The 25985-nt window shown below is 43.4% G+C and overlaps 1 protein-coding gene across 4 annotated transcripts in view; it reads right to left on the reverse strand.

Annotated features, from left to right (window-relative positions):
* The window catches only part of LOC121281756 (choline/ethanolaminephosphotransferase 1-like), a 47511-nt gene extending 22139 nt beyond the window's left edge, over nt 1–25372 (reverse strand). For 3 of the 4 annotated variants that reach the window (XM_041194708.1, XM_041194707.1, XM_041194704.1), the window contains exons 1-4: nt 24926–25372; nt 7640–7787; nt 2752–2893; nt 1025–1109 (exon numbers count right to left, since the gene is read on the reverse strand). In XM_041194708.1, coding sequence (XP_041050642.1) covers nt 1025–1109; nt 2752–2893; nt 7640–7787; nt 24926–25318 — 768 coding nt within the window. In that variant the 5' untranslated portion in view covers nt 25319–25372. Of the gene's footprint in view, nt 1–1024; nt 1110–2029; nt 2115–2751; nt 2894–7639; nt 7788–24925 lie in introns of all 4 variants that reach the window. The other variant, XM_041194705.1, reaches the window with a different exon arrangement.
* Nucleotides 25373–25985: the final 613 nt, after the last annotated feature.

Raw genomic sequence — 25985 nt, forward strand, 5'->3', positions numbered from 1 at the left:
AGAGTTTAATCCAGCACCCCTCCCCATTCAGTATTACCGTTTCTACAATCACCTCAGTAAGTGGCACACTGAAGTCGGTCAGTATCTGCAGGTTTGCACTGTGCTGACTCAGGTCCAAAACTCATCTGACTTGCACCCCCTTCACAGATCAACCTGGATTCCACTAGATCAGGATCCCAGCAACACCACAAACCCAACTGGTCTAATTAAGGGGTGGGGAACCTTTTTCTTTTTAAGGGTCATTCACACAGATAAAATCAGTCGCGGTCCACACACAAAAATAAACTTAATTTAAAAGTGGAAAGTCAGAAACGCTCAACTCACCCACTGTTTTAATGTGAAGGATGAATTTGAATATTATATTGTCACATATTATTATAGTAATTTAGCTGACATTTCCATCTAAAGCAAATTTGGAATGATGGTGATAAATGCTATTTTGAAGGTGCTACTGTCATAGGTCTATATTTTTAGAAATCATGCTGCAGGCCAGTAACGGACTGGATCCGTCCCACAGGACATAGGCTCCCACCCCTGCTTTAATGGATCAGGATCCCAGCCAGACCACAGATCCACCTGGTCTCTGCTTGACCTATGAACTACTGTGGGTTATCCTATTTGCCACACTAGGAATCAGATACACTGGCACGATGCTCAAGAATTGAGAAAACTGCAGAGTTTGGCACATAAATTGTTCATAGATCAGTGTTTAAAATGGAGCTGGCAAAAACAAATCACAAGCCATCACTGCATTAAAAAGAACAAGACTCCATAAAATGTAACTGAATGAGTGCCCCACACTCAACCAGGAATCTGGTGGTAGATTTCCAGGCATTAGTGACAGGAGACAGCAAATCAGCTGGGAAAGATAATCAACAGCTTCTAAACCTGCAGCTTTAATGTTGCCTGCATTCTCTCCAGGAAAATACTTTAGTCTCTACCCCAAACAAGCCCCTCTGCCCTCCCATCTCCCCATCCTTTCCCAAGGTAAACAGGGTCAGAATTCAATCATGCTATTAATTACCATCGATTCCCAAAATGCAGTTCCTCCACTCGCAGCCAATAAAAACAGGGTAATTATGAAGATTTGCACTTCAGTCACATCAATTCTGATTGGGTGAGAAAAGCAGAAATCAGTATTAGAGCCACACATTGGTGGTTAGTGCATCCCAAGCAAAGCAACTGCAGCTCCATCATGCACCAAACCAGAGTAACTCGTTCCACTAGACCCCTTTAGACTCTCTAATGCTTCATTTTTTCAATACACCATTCGCAATTCATCAGCATGAAGTCTCTGACTATTAAGAGTGGCTCACCCCTTCAGCAAAAGAGGCGATCTGCACCACATTAGTCAATCTCAGCTCGGGGGGTAGTGACTGCATTATTGTAATCAGCCTCAATGCCTTTAGGCTGAGAAAGAGGATTCCTTCTCCTGAATGCCATCCAGCTGTCTCTGAAGCTGAAAGTGCGTGCCTGGTGAGGGGAGTTGGACGTTTAAAACTGGGCTCAGCTGGAGCTCTTGCTGCTACCCGATGCCATTGCAAAGAATGGCTGTTCGAGTAAGGCACCAGCATACCACCAGGGGCCAAAGAACAATTAATAACCCAACAAGGGCTCATCACCACAAGAGGACGAAGGCTGACAGAGGTTAAGTACAAGACATCCTACCATGCCTGGTGCTACAATTTAAAAAGATACCTTGCAAACTATCAAAAGCCTAGACTACCTCCCCTCTCCACACACACACACATTTAGCTTCAGAGCCCTAAGAATTTAAGATGGTGCTTCACTTCACCTAGCCAATTTTAAGAATTTGGATGCAGTGCAGCTTTAATGAAAGCCATGTGTTTCTGCACTGGAGTCCCTGCAGCCCTTTCAAGGGTTAATCGTCAATGGTGTATGGCCACATGATAGGAATCGAAGGGGTCTGAAGAGGTGAAAAGTGTTACTGATTGGCTACGGTGTGTGATAGAGCAACAGTCTGACTGGTTACAGTCAACATGCAGTCACCCAAAAGGCTGGTGTTTACCGGAATATTCCACAGTGAAGGCCCCACAATCACTGTTACAACTTGTGCAACTACAATACAGAGCTGAGCTTCTGTGACATCGAATCTGTCAGTTAGAGAATAATCATAAAACAATGAAACACCACAAGCAAGACAAAAACAGAACGAGTAGCAAAGAAGCACTGTCCAAGAGTAACTCTGCTCAGTGAACCCAGTGTGTATTACAACTGTTCCACAGTGCAGTTCACTTCCCTGTTAAGAGAGACCCAGCCCTTGGTGTCAGGTTACTGACACAGCACTGAGGGACAACACTGACTGCGGTTAGTGGCTCGACCAGAGGCAGAGTCAAAAACAAAGGCAGTGGAGTTTAAACTTGGGCTCTTTGTAATAAAGAAAAAGTAGGTGCCCGACCGTGTGCCTGGTTCCTACAGTTAAAAAAAACACATCCAAGTTGAAGCTCATTTGTGATTAAACATCAATGATCACCTACAGATCAGTGAGCAACTGATCTTTCCATACTTGCACAGATAGAAGAACAGGTGAGACACACAATGTTACATACGAGATGCAACACAAACAGGCCACTCATCCCAAGCAGTTCATTCACCTGTGTGCGCCCGCTCGCTCGCGCCCACCTGCCTACGCCTGCACGCGCCTACCCGTCTGCGTGTCTCTCTTTGCAGATCTGGATTTCTATAAGGCAGTGTACTTCATTATCTCCCCAGCACCCATTTAATACTCACATCCCAAAGCGCAGTGTCCCAGAGACGTACGTCTGCCAGTGTGCACAGTAGAACATGAAGACCCCGGCAAAGCAGCAGAAGAACATCCAGTCTGGGTTTGTGCCCAACTGTACAGCGATGCAGATTCCCAGGACCACAAAGACTGTGGGATGGAAATGGACAGAGTTTTATCAATGCAGAAAGGAAATGGGCCACAAGGATTTAAGTACACCCTCCACATCTGGAAGTGGTCTAGCAAAATCCTCCCCAGTCACTGCAGCCTCAAAAGCAATTCTGTTAAGGAATATGATATCTAGGATTAAACCAGGTATGCCAGCCTGTCTAGGAGCTGGGAAGTGCAACAACACACCTTCCAGCCTATCATCGCTCTTTTCAATTCAGCCACCGGGGACACCACAATAGACATCAAGGAATCAGGCAAGTTGTTCCCTAAACCACCAACACTGCCACCCCATCACTCTCAGGTACTGGATCGGGAACAGCTCTCCCTCTCGATATGTCACATTAGGGGGCTTCACACTATGAAGATGGGAATGTACCGAGAAGCTGGAGCTGATCTATCAAACAGGGACAGGCTCATCAGGGTTTAAGTCATTAATGACTAAGGTCACATCATGAAAACATAAAAAAATGTCAAAGCTATAAAGACATATCTAAATGTGTTAAGCATGTGTTACAAATTAGACTAATAGCAGAAATAGAAATTAATAGATTTGACCAATAGCCATGACAGAGTCATGGCTGCCAAGTGACCAAGGTTGGGAACTAAACATTCTGGGATACTTTGAGATATGCAAAATAGAAAAGGAGCTTTGCCCTAATAAAGGAGAGGATAAAGACAGTCGAGAGAAAAATCAAGTAGAAGAATCAGTTTGGATGAAGCAGAAAACATTGCTGAGAGTTGTTTATCAACCACTAACAATAGTTGTAGTGTAGGGAAGAGTATAGATCAGGAAATTAGAGACGCATGTAATAAGGGTAATATAGTAATCGTGGGGGACTTTAATCTTCATATAGGCTATGTAAATCATCTTTGCAATAATAGTGCGGAGGACAACTTCTTGGAATGCATACAAGATAGTTTTCTAGATCTGTATGTCGAGGAACCAACTAGAGAACAGGGGATTTTGTATCAAGTACTGTGCAATGAGAAAGGGTTAATTAATAACACTGCGGAAAGGGGCTTTAGGGAAGAATGACCATAATGATAGAATTTTAGCCTAAGTTTGAAAGTGATTTAGTTAAGTCAAAAACTAGAGTCTTAAATCTAAACAAAGAAAACCATATGTGGTTAAAGTAGATTGGGAAGCTAAATTAAAAGATGTAGCTGTAAACAAGTGACGGCTAGCATTTAAAGGATTAATACATAACTTGAAACAAATATACATTACTTTAAGCCAATAAAAATCTTCAAAGCCATAAAAAAATGATCCAATTGTGGCAAACAAAAAGAGGTAAGGATGGCATTAATTCAAAGAGGCCTTAAAGTTACCAAAAAGATTAGCAAGCCTGAGGATTGAGGGCATTTAAGATCTCAGCAATAGGGGGCCAAGAAATTGCTAAGGAAAGAGAAAAGTGAATGAGAGCAGACGAGCAAGAAACAAAAACAGATTGCAAACTTTTCTGTATGTATGTAAATAGGAAATGATTAGGAAGCAATGGCCCATTAGAGACAGGGACAGGAGAAATTATAATGGGGAAAAGGAAATGACAGAGACATGAAAAAAATATTTTGTACCAGTCTTCACAGTAGGAGTCAAAAAAACTTTCTGGAAATAATGGGGAACGAAGTGGCGTGAGAAGAACGAACTTAAATCAATATAAGGAGAGAAATAGTACTGGAGAAATTAATGGGACTAAGTGGCGTGAAATGCCCCAGACCTGACCACCTGCATCCTAGGGTTTTAACAAGGGGTGGCTGCAGAGATAGTGGATGTATTGGTTTTGATCTTCCAGAATTCTTAGATTCTAGGGCAATTTGCAGAGGCTGGAAGGTAGTAAACATAGCCCACTATTTCAGGAAGGAGGAAGAGAGAAAGCACAAATAGATCTGTTAGCTTAACATCAGCAGTAGGCAAAATGCTAGAATCTACTAGGGATGTAATAACAGAGCATGTAGAAAATCATCTGATTGCGCAGAGTTCACACAGATTTATGAAAGGTGACTCGTATTTGACATATTTAAGAATTTTGAAGAAGTAACTAGTTGATAGATAAAGGAAACCAATGGATGTAATGTACTTGGCTCTTCTAAAAGTATTCAATAAGGTGTCACACAAGAGGTTATTACAGAAAATTAGGGCTTGGGATTGGATGGTTGGGGGGGCGTATTATGTTGATTGGCATGGATTGAGGATTGGTTAATGAACAGAACAGTGTAGGAATAAAAAGAGGACTTTTTTTGGGTTGGCAGGTGCAAGGTTCAGCACTTGGGACTTCAGCTATTAACAATCATTATCAACGACTTAAATGAGGGGACTGCACGTTAACATATCCAGATTTGCTGAGGATGCAAAGCTAGGTAGCAAATTAAGCAGTGGAGAGGATACAAAAAGGCTGCAGAGGGATATAGGCAGTTTGAGTGAGTGGACAAGAACATGCCAGATGGAATACAATGTAGCAAAGTGTGGAATTATCCACACTAGTAGGAATAATAATGAGCAGAATATTTTTTGAATGGATCGAAACTGGGAAACGTGTGCAGAGTGACCGGGTGTCCTACATTAATCACAAAGCTAACATGCAGGTACAGCAAACAATCAGGAAAACAAATAGTTCTGATTTTGGAGGGAATGGAGTAAAGAAAGCTTATTACAATAATGCAGGGCATTGGCGAGGCTACACCTGGAGTTGTGTGCACAGTTTTGGCCTCCTTATCCAAGGAAGGGCATACTTGCTCCAGAGGGAATACAACAAAGGTGCACTAGACTGGTTCTGGGATGAGGGGAAGAACTTACAAGAATGAGAGATTATCTAAACCAGCACCGGCCAGTGGCCACCTGGCATGCCTGACCTGCTCTGGGCAGAGCTAAGATAGGTCATTACACTATGATCAGGATTCCTAGCTTATAAATTCTATTGCATGTATCGATTGCTGCATTGGTTGGGCATGCTCCAAGGCCCTTCATGTGTCTCAGTCTCATCCTAGATTACTTCAACAGCATGCAGTCTGTCTAGTATTCATTTTTACTCCCCTTGTGCAACGTTTTTTGTGCCTGAATTAAATTTCATCTCCCAGTCGTCTTCCCACACATATATTTTGTTCAGCTCACTCTATAATGTGTGTTGCCAACTCAGATTCTACTGCCCGTCCCATTTGGTACAAGCTGTAATTTTGACCAATTTATTTGGATTTCGGATTTAAAGCCATTGATATAAATTAGAAACAGCAGCGGCCCCAACACCAATTACTGAAGTATCCCAGTCTGTACTTTCCTAATTTCTGACAACTCCTCTAACCCTTGTTTTCTATCCTTCAGCCAATTTCGCAACAACTGCCTTCAGCCTCATGGCTTTGAGTTTGATTAATGCCCTTTCACAGAAGGATTTGTTAAATGCCTTTTGAAAGTCTAATTTTAATAAGTCATTGCATTTCACAGCCCAGTTGGGGTTGTTGCTTTAAGAACTCAGACAGGTTGATCAGGCTGTGACTGCTGGATCCTAAGCTATTATTGTCCTGACAATCAATTCCTTCATTCAAGATGAGATGGTTGCTGGTGCCCTCTCTTCAATGTGGGCATCACATCAGAATGTATCCCTCAAAATGATCACCAGTATCTTGCGAATCTCTGCCTTTGTCTCAGGAAAGATTGAAGAAGCTGAGGTTCTTTTAGAAAATAAAAGGCAGATGACCTAATAGAGGTCTTTAAAATTATGATTGGGGTGGTTGGGGGGGAATGTAGCAAGGATGTTCCCATTCAAGAGAATCTAAACCTGCTGGGAATAAATAGATAGCTATTAATAAATTCAGTGGGGAATTCAGGAGAAGCTTTACTACAAGTGGCTAGAACATGGAACTTTCTACCACAGGGAGCAGTCGAGGCAATAGCATAGATGTGCTTAAAGGGAAACTGATAAACTGATAGAAAGGAATAGAAGGTTATGCCGATAGCGTGAGATGAGAAGAAGTATGCTGGAAAAAATGTTTGCGTGGAGAATAAATATTAGCATGGACCAGTTCAGCCAAATGGCCCATTTCTATGCTGTTAATTAAATGTAATTTTCTCAGTAGTCTAGGTTAAATACTGCCTATCCCTGTTTAGAGCTTGTCTGGGATTTCCATTTCCTCTACGTCAATGTCATTGATTTTACTTAAGTTATGTCTGTTTGGGAAAGAAATATTGTTCACATCTTCTCTTTTGAACACATGGAGTAAGGAATCATGTTTACTATCTTATGCCTATCGTTAATGATTTTCACCTCTTCAGTTACTTCCTTTTTTTTGATAATATCTTGGGATGTGGGTCCTAGTCCTGATCCCTGGGAACTCCACTGCTCCTGCAATCTGGAAAGAAAAAGTTCACCACCATTCTGTTTCCTGTCAGCCAGCCAACTTGGTGCCCATACTGCCACTGTCCCTTTCATTCCATGGGCTTCTCTCTTCCCACATGTCACTATTCTTGTTCATTCCCATCGTCAGTGAAAGAAAGTTTGACAAAATGCAATTACATGGGGCATCAGATCCTCCTCAGCAGGAGTGAAAGCACATTTTATTTCACTAAGCTTGAATAGGGGATCTCATTTGAATATTAGAAAGATTTGCTTTCTAGCCTCATTCCAGTATTGAGCCTGCTGTGCTTTCTTAAAGTACTGGTTATAATAACTGGTGATCACACACAAAAGTTTTCTGTATATTCAGTACATAAAATACAAGTAAGTGAGCTCTTACCTGTGGAAAGTGAATCACAACCATGATCGAACAGCTCTCCAAGAGGACTACTGCTATTGGTTCTTCTAGCCTGCTTCCCATCTATAGCATCGAGCGTCTGGTAGATAAAAAGGCCCAGCGCACAGGCGAGGTACGCCCATAGAGGTGCCTGCAGAGGACAGAAAACACAGAATGAGCCCAAAGGCAGCAGCAGACTGACACACCAATTGCAAAGTGAAGGGATGGATTAGGAAAAACACAAGAAACCCACCGACAGAGCTTTAAAGTGACATTAGTTTAAATGACTTTTTGCGTAAACAATGCACTTGATCACAAGTAACAGCATGTGAGGAAATAACTAAAGTTATCATAGCAACTGCACTTCATTGACCATAAAGCATTTTAGGATGCGCTTAGGTCCTGAAAGGTGCTATAAAAATGTAGGTCAGTCTTTCTTTTATTAAATGCCTCAATGTACTTGGACTCAGATGTTTGAGCTGGAGGCATGTTTAACAGGGGACAGGTTGGATAATGTTGCAGCAGATGCCTCCCTTCCGTCTCAGGAGCTATACACAGTGGCACTCCTGAAATCTGGAGCTTAGCAGCACAGGTCCAACAGTATGCTCCAGGAAATTTATATTTTTGAGTTTGGAAATTATGAGGGTGATGATGGAGGAAGGCAGTGATATAGCCTGACCTTAATTATCAAGACAACTGAGGCAACAGGAAGCACTCGAGGCAAAGCCTGACAGGATAGACCAGGTATTCATAATGAAGAATAAAAGCCATACACAGGAAACAGTCTGTCAATAATCCAGGGTTCCAACCAATTCAAGTGAGGCAGCAATCAAATTTTGAAACAAAAACAGAAAATGCTGGAAAAACTCAGCAGGTCTAGCAACATCTGTGGAGAGAAAGAGAGTTAAGGTTTCGAGTCCAATATGACGCTCCTTCAGAATTTATTTCAGATTTCCAGCACCCGGAGTATTTTGCTTTTATTTTAATCAAACCTCACGATGTTGAACATGACTGCTGTTGGAACTAGAGGATGCCCTTCAGCCTTTTGAACCTCTTCTGTACCTAAACTCCAAACATAACGATACCTAATGAAAATCCATCCATCTCGGGTATGGTAATATAGTGGTTTTGTTATTGGACTAGTATTTCAGAGGCCTGGAGTAATGATCCAGAGATGAGTTCAAATCCACCACATTGCTGAGGAATTTAATTTCTGTTTGTTAAATCTGGAATAAAAAGCTAGTATTAGTAATGGAGTTACTAGGTTGTCGTAAAAAAACCATTTGGTTCACTAGTGTCCTTCAGGAAAGGGAATCTGCCATCAGTGCAAAAGGTAAAGCTGAAGTTTTCACAACCAGCTCTGACCACAAGTGCTAAGTGGTTCATCTATCTTACCATCCTCCCGAAGTCCTGACATCACAAAAGCCAGTCTTTAACCAATTCGATTCACTCCATGTGAAGTAGTATTGGAATTGGATATAGCTCAGGTTATGGGTCCTGACAATATCCCAGCTATAGTATTGGAAGACTTGTGCCCCAGAATGAGCTGCACCCTTAGAGAAGCTATTCAGCACTGGCATCTATCCAACAATGTGGAAAATTGCCCAGTGTGTGCTGTTCACAAGAGCAGGACAAATCCAATCTGGCCAATTATCAGCCCATACGTCCACTCTCAATCAAGAGCAAAGTGGTAGAAGCTGGTGTGGGCAGCCTGGTACTTACTCACCAAGAACCTACTCACTAACGCTCAGTTTGAGCTCTGCTAGGACCATCCGGCTTCAGCTCTCTTTACAGATTTAGTTCAAATATGAACCAAAGAATTGAATTCAAGAGGCAAGGTGAAAGTGTCTGCCCTTGATACCAAGGCAGCTTTTGACCAAGTGTGGCATCAAGGATCCCTTGCAAAAGTGAAGTTAACTGGGGGTGGGGGAGGACTCTCCACTGGTTGGAGTCATACCTAGCACAAGGAAGATGGTTGTGATTGTTGGAAGCCTATCATATCAGTCTTAGGGCTGATAAGTGACAAGTAACATTCGTGTTACACAAGTTCAGGCAATGACCACCTCCAACAAGACAGAATCAATCACCTCCCTTGACAGTCAACAGAATTTCCATCCTGATTTAGAACTATAATCATCATTCCTTCACCTTCACTGGGTTAAATCCTGGAAATCCCTCCCTAACAGCATTGCAGATGTACCTACACCATATGGGCTGCAGTGGTTCAAGGCAGCAGCTCACCACCACCTTCTCAAGGGCAATTAGGGATGGGCAATAAATACAGGCCTAGCCAGTGACACCCACATCCCATGATTGATTAAATTAAAAATCTTGAAGGTTTCAATTGGACCTCAGCATCCACAGGCTTTCAGAAGAAGAGGGCCCCATATTGCCACTCCACTTGTGTGCAAAAAATTGCTTCCCAATTACTTTCTTAACTGTAATTCTGAATTTAAGTCCCTTTGTTCTGGGATGCTGATCAACCATGATCTCATCAACTGGCAGAGCATTCTCAAGGGGCTGAATGTCTCAGTCCCATTGCTGTATTATAAATGCACCTTAAGCAAGTGATTGGTCTCCTGATGTACATGGAAACCAATGGGTCAAATAGGTGGCCATGGTCATGTGGAAATCCACATTTGCAGCGGCTCCATTTACCTCAAGATGCCACTGCTCACTAGCATGATTGCTGGGTCCTGGCCAGAGTTTGCCTCCGTTTTACTGCAGGGTGCATGACTGGTGGCAGGATCACCATGCAAATCCATCATCCTGGAAATGTGGTCCAGCTCAGAATGGTTTCAGAGGGAAATGGAGTGCTCTCAGGCTCTAGGGCCTGTTAGAATCATTAAACTGTGAAATTACCCGTTAAAATAGTCTGCGCACAGAGTCTCCAGTTTATTTTCCACACAGCTGCATTGTTTTGCTAGGCTGGAGTAGAGAGAGAGAAGTCACACTATTTGCAAAAGAAGTGTTGCTAATGGGCAAAGTTGATAAGTAGCCCTGAATAGACTGGAGGTAGTGACTGCATTTCACTGTGAGCCACAATCTAATCTATTGAAAACACTTGGCAGAAACTCTTTGGCAGCATCCCTGCATTTTCTAGCAAACGAACAGCCGATAAACCAAAGGTTGAGAAGCTGAGACATGATCCACAGTCCTTTAGAGTATTTTAAGCAACTTTCAGCTTTGATGGGCGCTGGCTGGAAATATCCTGTGTGCTGCTCCTGTTTTGCTGCATTTACAGTTGTTTGCATTTATACAGCAACTTTAAAGTAGTAAAACATCCCAAGAAGCTTCACATAAGTGTTATCACAGTGTCACCGAGGACATGTTAGGGCACATGACCACAAGTTTGCTCAGAGATGGATGAAGAAGCATCTTACAGATGGGAGAGGTGTATAGAGGCAGAGGGGGGATTCCAGGGCCACAGCAGCTGAAGGTACAGCCACTAATGATGGACCAATTAAAATCAGGGATGAAGAATTGGAAGGACAGACATGTTGGAGGGGTGAGGCCATGCAGAAATTTGAAAACAAGGATGAAGACCTTAAAATTGATGCTCTGCTTAACCAGGAGCCAACGTAGGTCAATGAGCACGGGATGATGGACCAATTGGATTTGAATGGACTCAGGTCAAATGCAGCAGAGTTTTGGATGGTCTGAATTTTAAAGAGGACACACTTCTAAAGTATGTCAGGGACAGAGAGGCATAGAGCTCTAAAGCTGGCAAGACATATTGGGAGAGTAATTAGCAAAGAAATAGGATCTTGGGCTTCATTCATAGAGTACTGCGTGAGTTTAGTTTCCTAAAACACTTTAGGATGGATGTGATCACAGGCCGTTGAGCAGGGGAAGGGTGGGGGGAAATAGGAGATTTACCAGAATAGTTCCAGGGATGAGGGATTTTAGCTATAAGGTTTAGGTGGAGAAGCTCAGATTAGAAACATATAAAATAGGATCAGGAGTAGGTCATTCAGCCCTTTGAGCCTGCTTTGCCATTCAATATCATAGCTGATCTTGTATCTCAATGCCATACTCCCACACTCCTCCCATACCCCTTGACCCCTTTAGCATCGAGAAATCTATTTCCTTCTTAAATATATTCAGTAGCTTAGGCTCCACAGCCTTCTGTGGTAGAGAATTCCACAGATTCACCACTACCTGAGTGAAGAGGTGTCTCATCTCCATCCTAAGTGGCCTACCCCGTATCCTAAGACTGTGACCCCTTGTTCTAGACCCTCCAGCCAGAGGAAACATCATCCCTGCATCCGGTCTGTCCAGCCCGATCAGAATTTTATACGTTTCAATGAGATTCCCTCTCATTCTTCTAAACTCCAGTGAATACAGGCCTAGTTGGCCCAATATCTCCTCATACAACAATCCCACCATCCCAGGAATCAGTTTGGTGAACCTTTGCTGCAGTCCCTCTATGGCAAGTTTATCTTTTCTTAGGTAAAGAGACCAAAACTGCACACAATACTCCAGGTGTGGTTTCACCAAGGCCCTGTATAGCTGCAGTAAGACATCTTTGCTCCTGTACTCAAATCCTCTCGCAATGAAGGCCAACATACCATTTGCCTTCCCAACTGCTTGCTGCACCTGCACGCTTGCTTTCAGTGATTAGTGCACAAGGATACTCAGGTCCCTTTGTACATCAGCACTTCCCAATCTATCACCATTTAAATAAAACCCTGCCAGTTTTCTTTCTTACCAAAGTGGTAACTTCACACTTATCCATGTTATACTGCATCTGCCATGCATTTGCCCACTCACTCAACTTGTCTAAATCACCTTGAAACCTCCCAACACACTCCTCACCACTTACATTCCCACCGAGTTTCATGTCATTAGTAAGCTTAGAAATATTACACTTGGTTCCCTCATCCAAACCATTGAGATATATTGTGAATAGCTGGGGCCCAAGCACTGGTCCCTGCAATACCCCACTTGTAACCACCAGCCACTCCGAAAAAGGCCCATTTATCTTGTTTCCTGTCTGCTAACCAATCTTGCTTCCTGTCTGCTAACCAATTCTCAATCCATGCCAATATATTACCACCAATCTCATGTGTTTTAATTTTACACACTAACCTCTTATGTGGGACTTCATCAAAAGCTTTCTGAAAACACAAATACACCTCATCTACTGGTTCTCCCTTATCTATTCTGCTAGTTATATCCTCAAAAAACTCCAGTAGGTTTGTTAAACATGATTTCCCTTTCATAAATCCATGCCTTTGTCTAATCCCACAGATATTTTCTAAATGTCCTGTTATCACACCCTTTATGGTAGACTCTAGCATTTTCCCTACTACTGATGTTAGACTAACTGGTCTGTAACTCCCTGTTTTTTCCCTCCCTTTTTTAAATAGTAAGGTTACATTTGCCACCCTCCAATCTGCTGGGACTGTTCCAGAATCTGCAGAATTTTGGAAGATGACAACTAACGCATCCATTATTTCCAATGGCCACCTCCTTTAGTACCCTGGAATGTAGATTATCAGGCCCTCGGGATTTATCGGCTTTCAGTCCCATTAATTTCTGCAGCATTATTGTTTTAGTAATACAAATTTCCTTCAATTCCTCCTCCTCACCAGCCCCTTGGTTCCTTAGTATTTCTGGGAAGTTATTTGTGTCTTCCTCTGCGAAGACAGAACTAAAGTAGTTGTTTAATTGCTCTGCCATTTCCTTGTTCTGTGTTATAAATTCTCCCGTTTCAGACTGTAAGGGGCCTACATTCATCTTCACTAAATATTTTCTTTTGACATACTTATAGAAGATTTTACAAGCTGCTTTGATGTTCCTTGCAAGTTTACACTCATACTCTATTCTTCCCCTCTTAATCAATCTCTCGGTCCCCCTTTGCTGAATTCTAAACAGCTCCCAATCCTCATGCTTGTTACTCTTTCTAGCAACTTTATGTGACTCCTCTTTGGATCCGATACGATCCTTAATTTGTTTTGTTAGCCATGGTTGGGCCACTTTTCCTGTTGTGTTTTTGTGCCAGAAAGGAATGGAAAACAGTCGCAATGCATACGTTCTTTCCCTAAATACTAGCCTTTGTCTATCCACCATCATGCCTTTTAATGAATTTCCTCAATCTATCTTAGCCAACTCACGCCTCACACCTCCATAGTTTCCTTTGTTTAGATTTAGGACCCTAGTTTGAGATCGGACTACTTCACTTTCCATCCTAATGAAGGATTCTATCATGTTACAGTCACTGTTCCTTAAAGAACCCTGCACAACAAAACTTATTAATTAACCCCTTCTCATTGCACAATACCAAATCCAGGATAGCCTACTCCCTAGTTGGTTCCTCGACATACTGGTCTAAAAAACTATCTTGTAAACACTCCAGGGATTCATCCACCACAGTCTTATTGCTAATTTGGTTTGCCCAGTTTATATATAAATTAAAGTCACCATTGATACACCCTTGTTACATGCAACTCTAATTTCTTGTTTAATGCCATCCCCTACCTTATTACTCCTGTTTGGATGCTTGTAGACAACTCACACTAATGTTTTCTGCCCCTTGTTGCTTCTTAGCTCCACTCAGACAGATTCTAGATTTTCTGAGCCAATATCCTCTCTCACTATTGCACTGATTTCATTCTTAACTAACAACGTCACACCACCTCCTTTTCCTTTTGCCTGTCTGTCTTAAATATAGAGTACCCTTGGATATTCAGTTCCCAGCCTTGGTCACACTATAGCCATGTCTCTGTAATTGCAATCATATCGTACCCGTTTACATCTATTTGCGCTGTTAATTTGTTTACCTTATTGCGAATGCTCTGTGCATTCAGATACAGTGCCTTTAGACATGTCTTTTTAACATTTTTACACATTCTTTTGTACTATGGCCCTATTTGCTGCTAGCCATTTCCTCTGCATTCCATATTTACTTTCTACTTTTCAGAGTTTCACTCCTATCTTTGTTTCCCCGTTCAGGTTCCTATTCCCCTGCCTTTCATGAAGCTATTAATGTATAAATTATTGGAAAATATTTTTCTTTTAAAATAGAGGTTCAGTCTGCGGGTGTGTCTTAATTGAATTAAAGCCAGCTAGTCTGGGTGCTTTGATGTGTACTAGTTTTGTTATGTAACAGAGGCTGCATTTGCATTTTTTTTTAATAGAGCATTTAAGAAGTGGGGTGAATTCTGGCACCTAGCAAGCAGAGACCAAGTATTGCTAGTAAAATTGGTACTATAAAAGGGGTTTTGTTAGAAAAGGCGGGTGATACAATGAGAATTTACATTCAATGGGCTGTGTTAGATATAACTAGACAACCTTTTTGTGTAGACCAGAGCCAATGAGATCATAACCAGCTGTAAGCCTCCAACTTTCTCCACAAGAACCAAAGTAAAAAGATCATTTTGAATTCATAAAGTAAAAATGCTTAACCAGACACTTCTGGTTAAATCTAAGGGCTGCTGTTGCCTTAATGGAGATTAGTTTGGAAAAGTTATGATAGCAGTACTTTGTAGCCATGTATCTGTGTTTAAAGTGTTTAACTTAATAAAATGTTTCGTCTAGTTTAATATAAAACCTCTCAAGAACTGGTGGCCTGATTCCTGAATTTAGAGTCAAACATAACATTTAAAATTGTAGGTATGACAGTTGTTACCATCTGGGATTTTTAAACAAATCAGCTTTATCAACTGCATCGGTCATTAATACTGCCAATCTAATTTAAACCTCCCCCCCAGTACTAGCAAATACCCCTGCGAGGATATTGGTTCAGTCCTGCTGGGGTGCAACCCAAGGAGCTTGTACAGGTCCCATCTTCCCTAGAATCTGTCCCAATGCCTCAGGAATATAAATCCCTCCCTCCTACACCATCTCTCCAGCCATGCATTCATCTGGTCTATTCTCTTATTCCTGATCTCACAAGCACGTGGCACTGGGAGTAATCCTGAGATTACTATCTTTGACATCCTGCTTTTTAATTTATTCTGCTTTCAGGACCTCATCCCTCTTTTTACCCATGTAATTGGCACCAATATGGACCACAACCTCTGGCTGTTCACCCTCCCCCTTCAGAAAGTCCTGCAGCCGCTCAGCAACGCTGGTACTAAGGAGGCAGTATACCATCTTGGTGCCACATCTGCGGCTGCAGAAACGTCTATTTGTTCCCCCATGATAGAATCAGTGCAGCTGAGCCACTCCCTCTGCCGCACCACCCCAGTGCAGCTGAGCCACTCCCTCTGCCGCACCACCCCCGTGCAGCTGAGCCACTCCCTCTGCCGCACCACCCCCGTGCAGCTGAGCCACTCCCTCTGCCGCACCACCCCCGTGCAGCTGAGCCACTCCCTCTGCCGCACCACCCCCGTGCAGCTGAGCCACTCCCTCTGCCGCACCACCCCCGTGCAGCTGAGCCACTCCCTCTGCCGCACCACCCCCGTGCAGCTGAGCCACTCCCTCTGCCGCACCACCCCCGTGCAGCTGAGCCACTCCCTCTGCCGCACCACCCCCGTGCAGCTGAGCCACTCCCTCTGCCGCACCACCCCCGTGCAGCTGAGCCACTCCCTCTGCCGCACCACCCCCGTGCAGCTGAGCCACTCCCTCTGCCGCACCACCCCCGTGCAGCTGAGCCACTCCCTCTGCCGCACCACCCCCGTGCAGCTGAGCCACTCCCTCTGCCACACCACCCCCGTGCAGCTGAGCCACTCCCTCTGCCGCACCACCCAACCCCTGTGCAGCGAGCCACTCGCTCTGCCGCACCACCCCCAAACCCCATGCAGCTGAGCCACTCCCTCTGCTGCACCACCCCCCAACTCCCGTGGTGAGTCACTCCCTCTGCCGCACCACCCAACCCCCGTGCAGCTGAGCTACTGACGGTGCCTCGGACTTGGCTCTTGCTGCATTTCCCTGAGGAACCATCTCCCCCAGCAGTATGGAAAATCTGTTGGAGAGGGATATAGACCAGGGAACTCCTGCACTACCTGCCGAGTGCTTTTACTCTGCCTGGCAGTCACCCATTCCCTAACTACCTGTGCACTAACTGCGGTGTGACCACCTTACTGTATGTGCTATCTATGAAGATCCCATCCTTGCGGATGCTCCACAGTGACTCCAGGTGCAGCCCCAGCTCTGCAACACAGATTTCGAGTAGTTGCCACTGGAGACACTTCCTGTACACATGGTCGCCCTGGACACTGGAAGTGTCCCTGACTTCCCACATTGCACAGGAGCATTCCACATGGCCGAGCTGCCCTGCCAAGACTTACCCTTAAATTACTCCCTTTACTTTTACTTCCTCTAGTTTAGAGAATATTAAGGACAGAAGAAATGCTCACCAGTTCCTACTTACCAAGGCCACCGCTTTTCTGAGGAAAAGTAGAAAATGAAAGGATCACCTCCTTCCCTCTTCAGCCAACTCCCTCTCTCACCAAATTCCAACTGAAGCACTCTAATGCAGCTCACAGCACCACTCCCAGTGCAAACAAAAGCAGCACTGTAGATGACTTGCTTTAATGCTAATCTAGCTTCCGAAAACCTGTTTAAACCAGTTAACTAATTTACTAGCTGCAGCTGTAAGCACAGCATGTGTAACCCCTGCTTATCATCTTCTCCCAACCCAAAGAGCAACTTTTAGTTAGTTGCTAAATTAAAGATTAGACTTTGAGAGAAATTAACCCTTAAAAGTCCCTCTCTCACCAAACTCCAACTGAAGCATTCTAATGCAGCGCAAAGCAGCACTCCAGCTTTCCTTGGAGCAAAGGAGATTCAGGAGAGATTTGTTGGAAATCCTGCAAGTGCAGGTGTACAAGATAATGACAAATTGAAATAAGGTAGGCAAAGATGTTCATTAGCTGATGGTACAAGGAACAGTAGTAACAACCTAGAACTCGCTGCTCACAAGGGTGATGGAAGTGGAAATGATCAATGATTTTTAAAGGGAATTGGATGGGCATGAGGGAAATGAGCTTCCAGGACTACAGGGATACAGTGAGGGAATGGGAGTGACTGGATTGCTCCATGGGGAGCCAGCATAGACTCAAGGGCTGAATGGGATTTGTCTGTGGCATTATGACACTATGACAAGGTGGGAGGTTGGTGAAATTATGATGAACTCATGGCACTGGAGCCAGAGCAGCTACCAGGAAATTGCTGGCTTGTGTGGAAGACAAACTCACTTTGTCCCATTACTTAGGTCCTTTCCCTCCCCTCCCCTTTCAGCAGTTCAAAGGAGTCATTCCCTTTGCAACACTGCTGCACTCCTCAATCACCCCCACAATTCCATCCCCAATGCAAGTGCAGGAAATGCAACAGCTGCCTTTAACCCTTCACCATCCAAACAGTCCACTCAAGTGAGGCTGCAATTTACTTGCTTTTCTTTTAACTTAGGATACTGTATTTGCTGCTTATTTACTAGCTGCAGCTGCAAGCCTGTATATCCCCTGCTTTAAAGCTGGGCAAAGCTGGACTAAAAATCACCTTCTCCCAACCCAAAGAGCAACTTTATGTTAGTTTGCAGAAACTAGATTGAGACAGCGGAAAAACAAGCCATCTACAGTGCTGCTTATAATGTGGTCTCATCAAATGCAGATTGGAGTACTACTTTCCAGAACACCCACACTCAGCTCACAAGCATGACCCCAAACTTTCAGATCTTGTCATTTTCATTTGCTGCCCCAAAACATCAGCCTCCTACACTGCTCCACTGATGCTCAATAAAAGCTCAGGAAACAGCACCTATAGGAGCAGAGTGTGACAAAGCCAGAGTGGGATGAGGTACGAATGCTAACTTGGAAATCTGGTGCAGGTGGGAATCTCCCTGCTAAGTTTCTCTCAAACTTTAATTTAGATTAGCAGTGAGACTCTGACGTGAACTTTAAAACCAGAAGTTATTTAAGAAGCCTAGTTAACAGAAACTGCCTGGCAGCGGCAGTTATATGTCAATCAGCAGAAACTAAAGAGGTGATTGGTGAATTAAGATTGTATCCCCTAAACACAAGTAGTTTAACCCTATTTCTAAACTTGAATACTAATTAGTTAAATTAAACACAATAAAGGTGGCAGGGCAGCTGATGTGGGGCAGGGTGATCCACCGCAACCACATCTGCAGTTCATGGAACTTGGTTCCAAGTTGATGAGTTGAAGTCCAAGCTTCGGACATATGTGATGCATTAGGGACAGAGAAAGTTCCCTGGAGGCAGTCACACCCCTTAGGCTAGGTACATTAGATTAGGTCTGTAGCCAGGGACAAGAGAGTGTAATTGAGTGCAGCAGCTATGGGGATCCAGAGGAGCCTCAGCCCTTGCAATTGTCCGACTAGTTAGAAGTTCTTGCAACTTGTGTGGAGGAGAGCAGGGACTGCAGGGAGAATGAGTGAACTGACCGTAGCACCATGGTGCAGGAAGCCATTAGAGTGGGTGGTGTAAAAAAAAATGTAATTGCAGTAGGCGAGTCTGGTTAGCATAATAGATACTGTACTCTGCAGCCAAGAGCTTGAGTCGCAAAGGCTGCATTGCCTGCCCAGTGCCAGAGTTAAGAACATCTCAGGGCCAAAGAGGAACTTGGCAAGTGGGTGGGAAGGATCCAATTGTTGTGGTCCACGTGGGAACCGATGACATAGAAAGGACAAAGAAAGTGGTTCCTGCTGAGGCAGCATGAGCAGCTAGGGGTAAAATTAAAAAGCAGAACCACAAGGGTAAGAATCCCCAGATTACTACCAGAGCTCTGAACCAAATTGGTATTGGATAACTAAGACCAGAAGATTGGATATGTGGCTCAAAGTGTGAGAGAAATGGTTTTTGATTCATGGGGCATTGGCATTAGTACCGGGGAAAGAGGAAGCTTTACTGTTGGGACAGTCTTCACCTGAACCTTGCTGGAACCAGTGTACTGGTGAACTGTATAACTAGTCTGTAGAGAGGCGTTAAACTAAATAGTGGAGGGGAGGGTTCACATAAAGAGAGATTTGGAAAGTTAAAGAGAAAGAAGGCGGCAATAGTGCAGGGTAGCAATAATCAGTGTGACATGATGGGACAGAGTATACAATAAGAGCGCATCGGCAAATCAGGTCAGCGTAGGAAGAAATGGTAAAAAGGTAGAATTAAAATGTGTATGCTCGCAGCATTCATATGATGGATGAATTAACAGTACAAATAGAAATAAAGAATATGAAATGATGCCATTACAGAGACATGGCTGTGAAGTGATCGCTGCTGAGACCTAAATATTCAAAGTATCAGGCATTTCAGAAGAATAGGAAGAAAGGAAAAGCAGGTGGCTTAGCTCTGTTAATAAAGGTGAGATCAGTACAATAGTGAGAAATGACCAGGGTTTTGGAGGATCAAAACGTAGAATCAATTGGATGGAGATAAGAAATGGCAAAGGAAAGAAGTCACAGTTGGGAGTGGTTTATAGGCTCCCCTGACAGTAACTACACTGTGGGACAGAGTGAAATCATCAAGAAATCATGAGGGCTTGTAAGAAAAGTACTGTAATAATTGCAGGAGATTTTAAGCTTCATACAGATTGGAGAAATCAAAGTGGTAAAAGTAGCCTGGAGCGTGTGTTCATAAGAGTGCATTCAGGACAGTTTCTTAGGACAATACATCGTGAAACTTACCAGGAAACAGGCTACATTAGACCTGGAACAAAAACAGAATTACCTGGAAAAACTCAGCAGGTCTGGCAGCATCGGCGGAGAAGAAAAGAGTTGACGTTTCGAGTCCTCATGACTCGAAACGTCAACTCTTTTCTTCTCCGCCGATGCTGCCAGACCTGCTGAGTTTTTCCAGGTAATTCTGTTTTTGTTTTGGATTTCCAGCATCCGCAGTTTTTTTGTTTTTATTACATTAGACCTGGTATGTGTAATGAGGGTTAACAACCTCAGTAAAGGATCTTCTAAGAGTGATCATAGCATTAAATTTCACATTCAGCTTGAGGGTAAAAAATTTGGATCGGAAACTAGTGTCTTAAACTTAAAGGCAATTGCAAGGGTATGAACAGAGTTGGCTAAAGTGGACTAGGAAAATAGGTTAAAAAGGTAAGACATAGAGAAACAGGGGCAGATATTTAATAACTCTCAAAGATATATTCAATTGAGAAAGAAATACGCTAAGAGGAGGTTGCAGCATCTGTGGCTAACTAAGTTAAGGATGGTATTAAATTGAAAAAGATATACAATGCTGCAGGAAAATTTTACACCCACCAGTTCCTCACCCCAGTGTTATACAGCTTCAAATGCCAACTTGGGGCGTTCAAAATCGACAGCTGCCTGATGAGTTTTTCAGTTAGATCTATTACAAAAAATCACTATTAAACAAAGCTCAACTGCTAACAATGAGATGCAGAAAAAGTTTCTTTGAAAAACAGTCACTAGAGGGTCAGAGAGAAGACAAAACTTGTTGAGTGACAAAACCAAGTCAGGCACACTCCATGTAATGATCACACCAGCAGCTCCAACACTGAGCTAAATGACAGCACATCCATATGAACAAGCAAGATCCTTACCAAAACAAAAACAGAATTACCTGGAAAAACTCAGCAGGTCTGGCAGCATCGGCGGAGAAGAAGAGAGTTGACGTTTCGAGTCCTCATGACCCTTCGACAGAACTTGCGTTCGAGTCCAAGAAAGAGTTGAAATATAAAATCCTTACCAAGTCCATTTGACTGACACAGGCACCTAGCTAGTGACAGTGGAACAGTCACTACATACCAATAACACGTGTCCTTCTAGATTACTTCTAGCAGTATCCTAGCTGATTGGAAGTTACCAGGAAACAAACAATTCTGCTTGAGTTATGTCTGATTGCTTGGTTTTGTTAATGATATTAATTACGTATAATACTTTGAGTACAGCATAAAATGCACTTTCAATTTTGTGTACCCAACAATTGCGGATTTTACACAAACATTATCCTGAATATACCTATATGTAAATAGAATACAATGAAGCAGCACAAAACGAGACTTTGAAAGAGTTATCCAATTATCCCCTGCTCTTTCCCCATATCCTTTCAAATTTTTCCCCTTCCAGCGTTTCTTCAATTCCCTTTCAAAAGTTACTATCCAATCTGCCTTCACCACATGTCAGCCCATTTCACTAGTCTGTCTTCTGAAGAGTAACTTGCTAGACCATTTCAAAGGGAAGTTAAGAGTCAACCATCTTGATTTGGATCTGGAGCCTTATGTAGGCCAGGGGAGGGACAGCAGATTTGTCCCTGTAAGGACATTGGTGAACCAAATGGGCTAACATAATCTGGCAGTTCCATGGTCATTACTGATATTAGCTTTTAATGCCAGGATTAAATTAATTGAATTTAAATTTCGCAGCTGCCAGGGTGAGATGTGAACTCATGCCTGCATATCATTAGTCCAAACCTCTGATTGGTAACCCAGTAACATAACCACTATGCTACTGTATACCTAGTTTCCTGTCCTTTAGCCACATTTTAATCCACACAATCATTGTCTCTGTATTCCCATGGGCTTCACTTTTGCTAACAAGTCTATTATACGTCGCTTTATCGTCCATTTACATAGCATCTACTGCAAACATATGAATTTGGAGGAGTAGGCCTTTCAGCCCCTTGAGCTTGCTTTGCCATTTGCTAATTAGCCATGGCTAATCTGATTGTGGCATCAACACTCCTGTCTACTCACTATACCATTTGACTCCCTTGTCAGTCAAGAATCTAACTCAGCCTTAAAAATATTCAATAACCCAGCCAGCACCACTTTCTGGGGAAGAGAATTCCAGACTCACAACCCTCAAATTTATCATCTCTATCTTGAATGGGAAACCTTTTATTTTTAAACCGCATCACTGAGTTCTCGTCTCTCCCATAAGAGGAACATCCTTTCAGCATCCAGCCTCTCACTCTTCTAAACTCCAGTGAGAATAGGCCAACCTGCTCAACCGTTCCTCATAAGACAACACCTTCATCCCAGAAATCAGCCCTAGTGAACATTCTCTGAACTGCTTCAAATACAAGTATACCTTTTCTTAAATAAGGAGATCAAAACTGTAGACAGTACTCCAGATGACACTGCAATAAATGACATTTTATTACTTCATCAAATCAAGTTAGACAAACATGATTTGCCTTGATGGCATTCTCACCATCATCTACGAATCCATGTTATTTCCAAATGATAACTTTGCCTCAGATTATTGTTTTTAAACTTTCCTCACCAACTGCATTCAGCTGACTGGCATGTAGTTGTTCAGTTTCTCTCTTTCCCACCCCTATTTCTTTACAGCCTTCCAGCCCTCTGCCACCACCCCCATATCAAAACAGGATTGGAAGATTGTGATTGGAGCCTCCATTATTCTCACCTTCCCTCAGAATGCATTTCATCCAGACTGGGTCAATTTTCTACTCTGAACACTGCAAACTTTAAACCTCATCTACTTTTATCCAATCCTCTTTCTACCACCTCTGATCTGTACCATTTGCTGCATCCTCTTCCCTAGTGAAGAGGAAAGAAAAGGTATTCATTTAGTACCTTTGCCATGCCCTCCTCATCCTCAAAAAGATCTCCATTTTGATTCATAATCAGCTCTACCCTTCCTTTGACTACCCTTTTGTATGTAAATTTATAAAATACTTCTGGGTTCCATTTAAATGTTACTCATCAGTATACGTAAATATTGTTCAGAATGTGTTGAGTGAGAACTCTACCACTTGCCAGCAGTGATCAGACCAGGATATTAGTGTAAGGGGTTAGCATACATGACACACTACCTATTAATTTGTCCAGTAGCAGTCAGATAGTCTATTAGTTAGGACATTACTGTCATGTTATGCAATATATAACTGACCTATTTAATGGCAACAGCTCAGTGTAATGTATTTTATATTTTACCAATCCATTTTAAAAGGAGTCTAGGAGGAGAGTTATTTCTTTCGCCTTTGTTCTGTAACACACATACAGTATTAAGGTATATTAACATAGATAATATATGCCATATATCGCTGTCCAGTGCTGGTCAGGTAATACATTACATTAGTAAGATTAGGCAATATTTCAATATAACATCTATTTCACCAGTGACTTGTTCAATGACAGGATTAAGTGTAGATATTAACTGCAATCAGACATTGTTATATATTGTACAGTGTGTGTATGTGTTGTACTTTATCATGGATTTTGAATCAAAAGATAGATCAAAATATTTATTAAATGGCGAAAAACTAGAATCAGTGGTAGTCCAAAGAGATCAAGGGGCCCATGTATATAAATTAAAATATAGTTATTAGGCACCTCAAAAGAAATCAACTTAGTCTTTATATTTACAGAGCACAGACAGAGGAGCTTTACTACAGCTGTACCAAACCCTTGCTACACCATGACTAGGAGCACCGTGTATGGTTCTAGAAGGACATATTGGTCTTGGGAGGAATGTAGCACAGAAAGAACATATATACATACATACACACACACACACACACACACATTTATAAAGTGCTTTTCAGACATCTCAAAGCACTTTACAGCCAATGAAGCAGCTTTTGAAGTGTAGTCACTGATGTAAGTTAAAAAACCGCTAATTTGCACATAAGCTCCCACAAACAGCACTGTGATAACGATCAGATAATCTGTTTTTGTGACATCGATGGAGGAATAAATATTGGCCAGGACACCAGCAATAACTGCCCTACTCTTCTTCAAAATAGTGTCATGGGATCTTTTACATCCACCTAAGGCGGCAGACAGGGGCGCGGTTTAAGGTCTCATCCAAAAGATTCACCAGGTTATCAAGCTCCACAGGTTAGACTGAGAAGCTTTGCCCATTGACAGTGCAGTCTAGACTATAATCTTAAACTCAGAGCCAGGTCATTCAGGAGAGTAGTTAAGAAACACATCTTCACACAAAGGGTGGCAGAAGTGTGGACCTGTCTCACAAAATGGTAGCTCAATTATTCATTTTTAAATCTTTGACCAATTATTTCTTGTAATCAAGAGTATAAAAGAGAAATGGAGTCAAGGCAGGTGGATGGAGTTGTAATATGGGTCAAGTGGTGGGACAGGCTCAAAGAGCTGAAACACCTCCTCACATTTCCGTGTTTCTGCTTTTGTGATGGCCAGGCCATGTATCCAAATATTTTCCACATTTCCTAATCGGGTCACTGGGCAGTGGATTCTATCCTTATTATAATACGGAGTTTACCTGTTCAATAGCTGCAGGGGAGTGCAGTGCTGCCTATATATTGTGAAGTGTTATCCTACACATTCTATGGGTTTACCTATTCAGTAGTTGTAGGGAACTGTAGTGCCGTCTATATATTGTGAAGCATTATCCTATAGATTGGGATGGTTTACCTGTTCAGTGGCAGTGGGGCAGTAGACCATGAGGATGAGGGTGGTACAGACATTAAGAACCAGGCCGGTGATGGTGATAACATTGGGAGCTATCCAGAGCGGGAGCCGGCGGACCAGCCACTCCCACCAGGCCTGCATCAGGGGCTCCAGCAACGAGGCCCCGGCGCTCCGGTACCGATGTTCCTCCAGGCGCTTCAGCTGCTGCCGGGACAGAGGCTGCTGGAGCAGTGAATTCAGGTTCAGGTTCAGGCCCAGGCCGGGTCCCGGACTCCGGCTGCTCCCCATCCCCGAGCTCCCGCGTCCCGGCCGGGGAACAGCAGGCGGCGGCCGGCCCAGGCCCGGGTTCATCTCCACGCCATCAATCCGCCGCGCCGGCCGCCGCTGTGCGCTCATGGAGCCGGCGCTCGCTCGCTCGCTCACTCACTCACTCCCTGGCCTTGACCTCTCCGCCACCACCACCCCCCCCCCCCCCCCCCCGCCCGCCCGCCCCCCAACCGGGCTCCGCTCCCTCTCACCGCCCTCCCCCTGGCTCTGTCGATCTCTCCCTCTCTCCCGTTTCGCTACACACTCGCCCACAACCCGGAAACTCTCACTGGCGGACAAGCAGCCGGCCTCGGAAGTGACCCGAAAAAGGCGTGGCCAGCCTGAGCATGTGACCGGGGGGGGGGGAGGGATCAAAATAGGCTAAAAGGTGGAGATAAAACAATGGATGGAAATAAATGTAAAACTAATAGAAATAGGTGGGAAAAGAAAAATATATTTTAAAAAAAATTAGAAGATTATAAACAATTGGAAAAAAGGGGATCGGAAAGGTGGTGGGGATGGAGGAGAGAGTTCATGAAGTTGTTGAACTCGATGTTAAGTCCGGAAGGCTGCAAAGTGCCTAGTCGGAAGATGAGGTGTTGTTCCTCCAGTTTGCGTTGAGCTTCACTAGAACATTGCAGCAGGCCAAGGACGGACATGTGGGCATGAGAGCAGGGTGGTGTGTTGAAATGGCAAGCGACAGGGAGGTCTGGGTCATGCTTGTGGACAGACCGAAGGTGTTCCACAAAGTGGTCAC

The sequence above is a fragment of the Carcharodon carcharias genome, chromosome 9, assembly GCF_017639515.1.
Source record: "Carcharodon carcharias isolate sCarCar2 chromosome 9, sCarCar2.pri, whole genome shotgun sequence".
In the NCBI taxonomy this organism is placed as follows: domain Eukaryota; kingdom Metazoa; phylum Chordata; class Chondrichthyes; order Lamniformes; family Lamnidae; genus Carcharodon; species Carcharodon carcharias.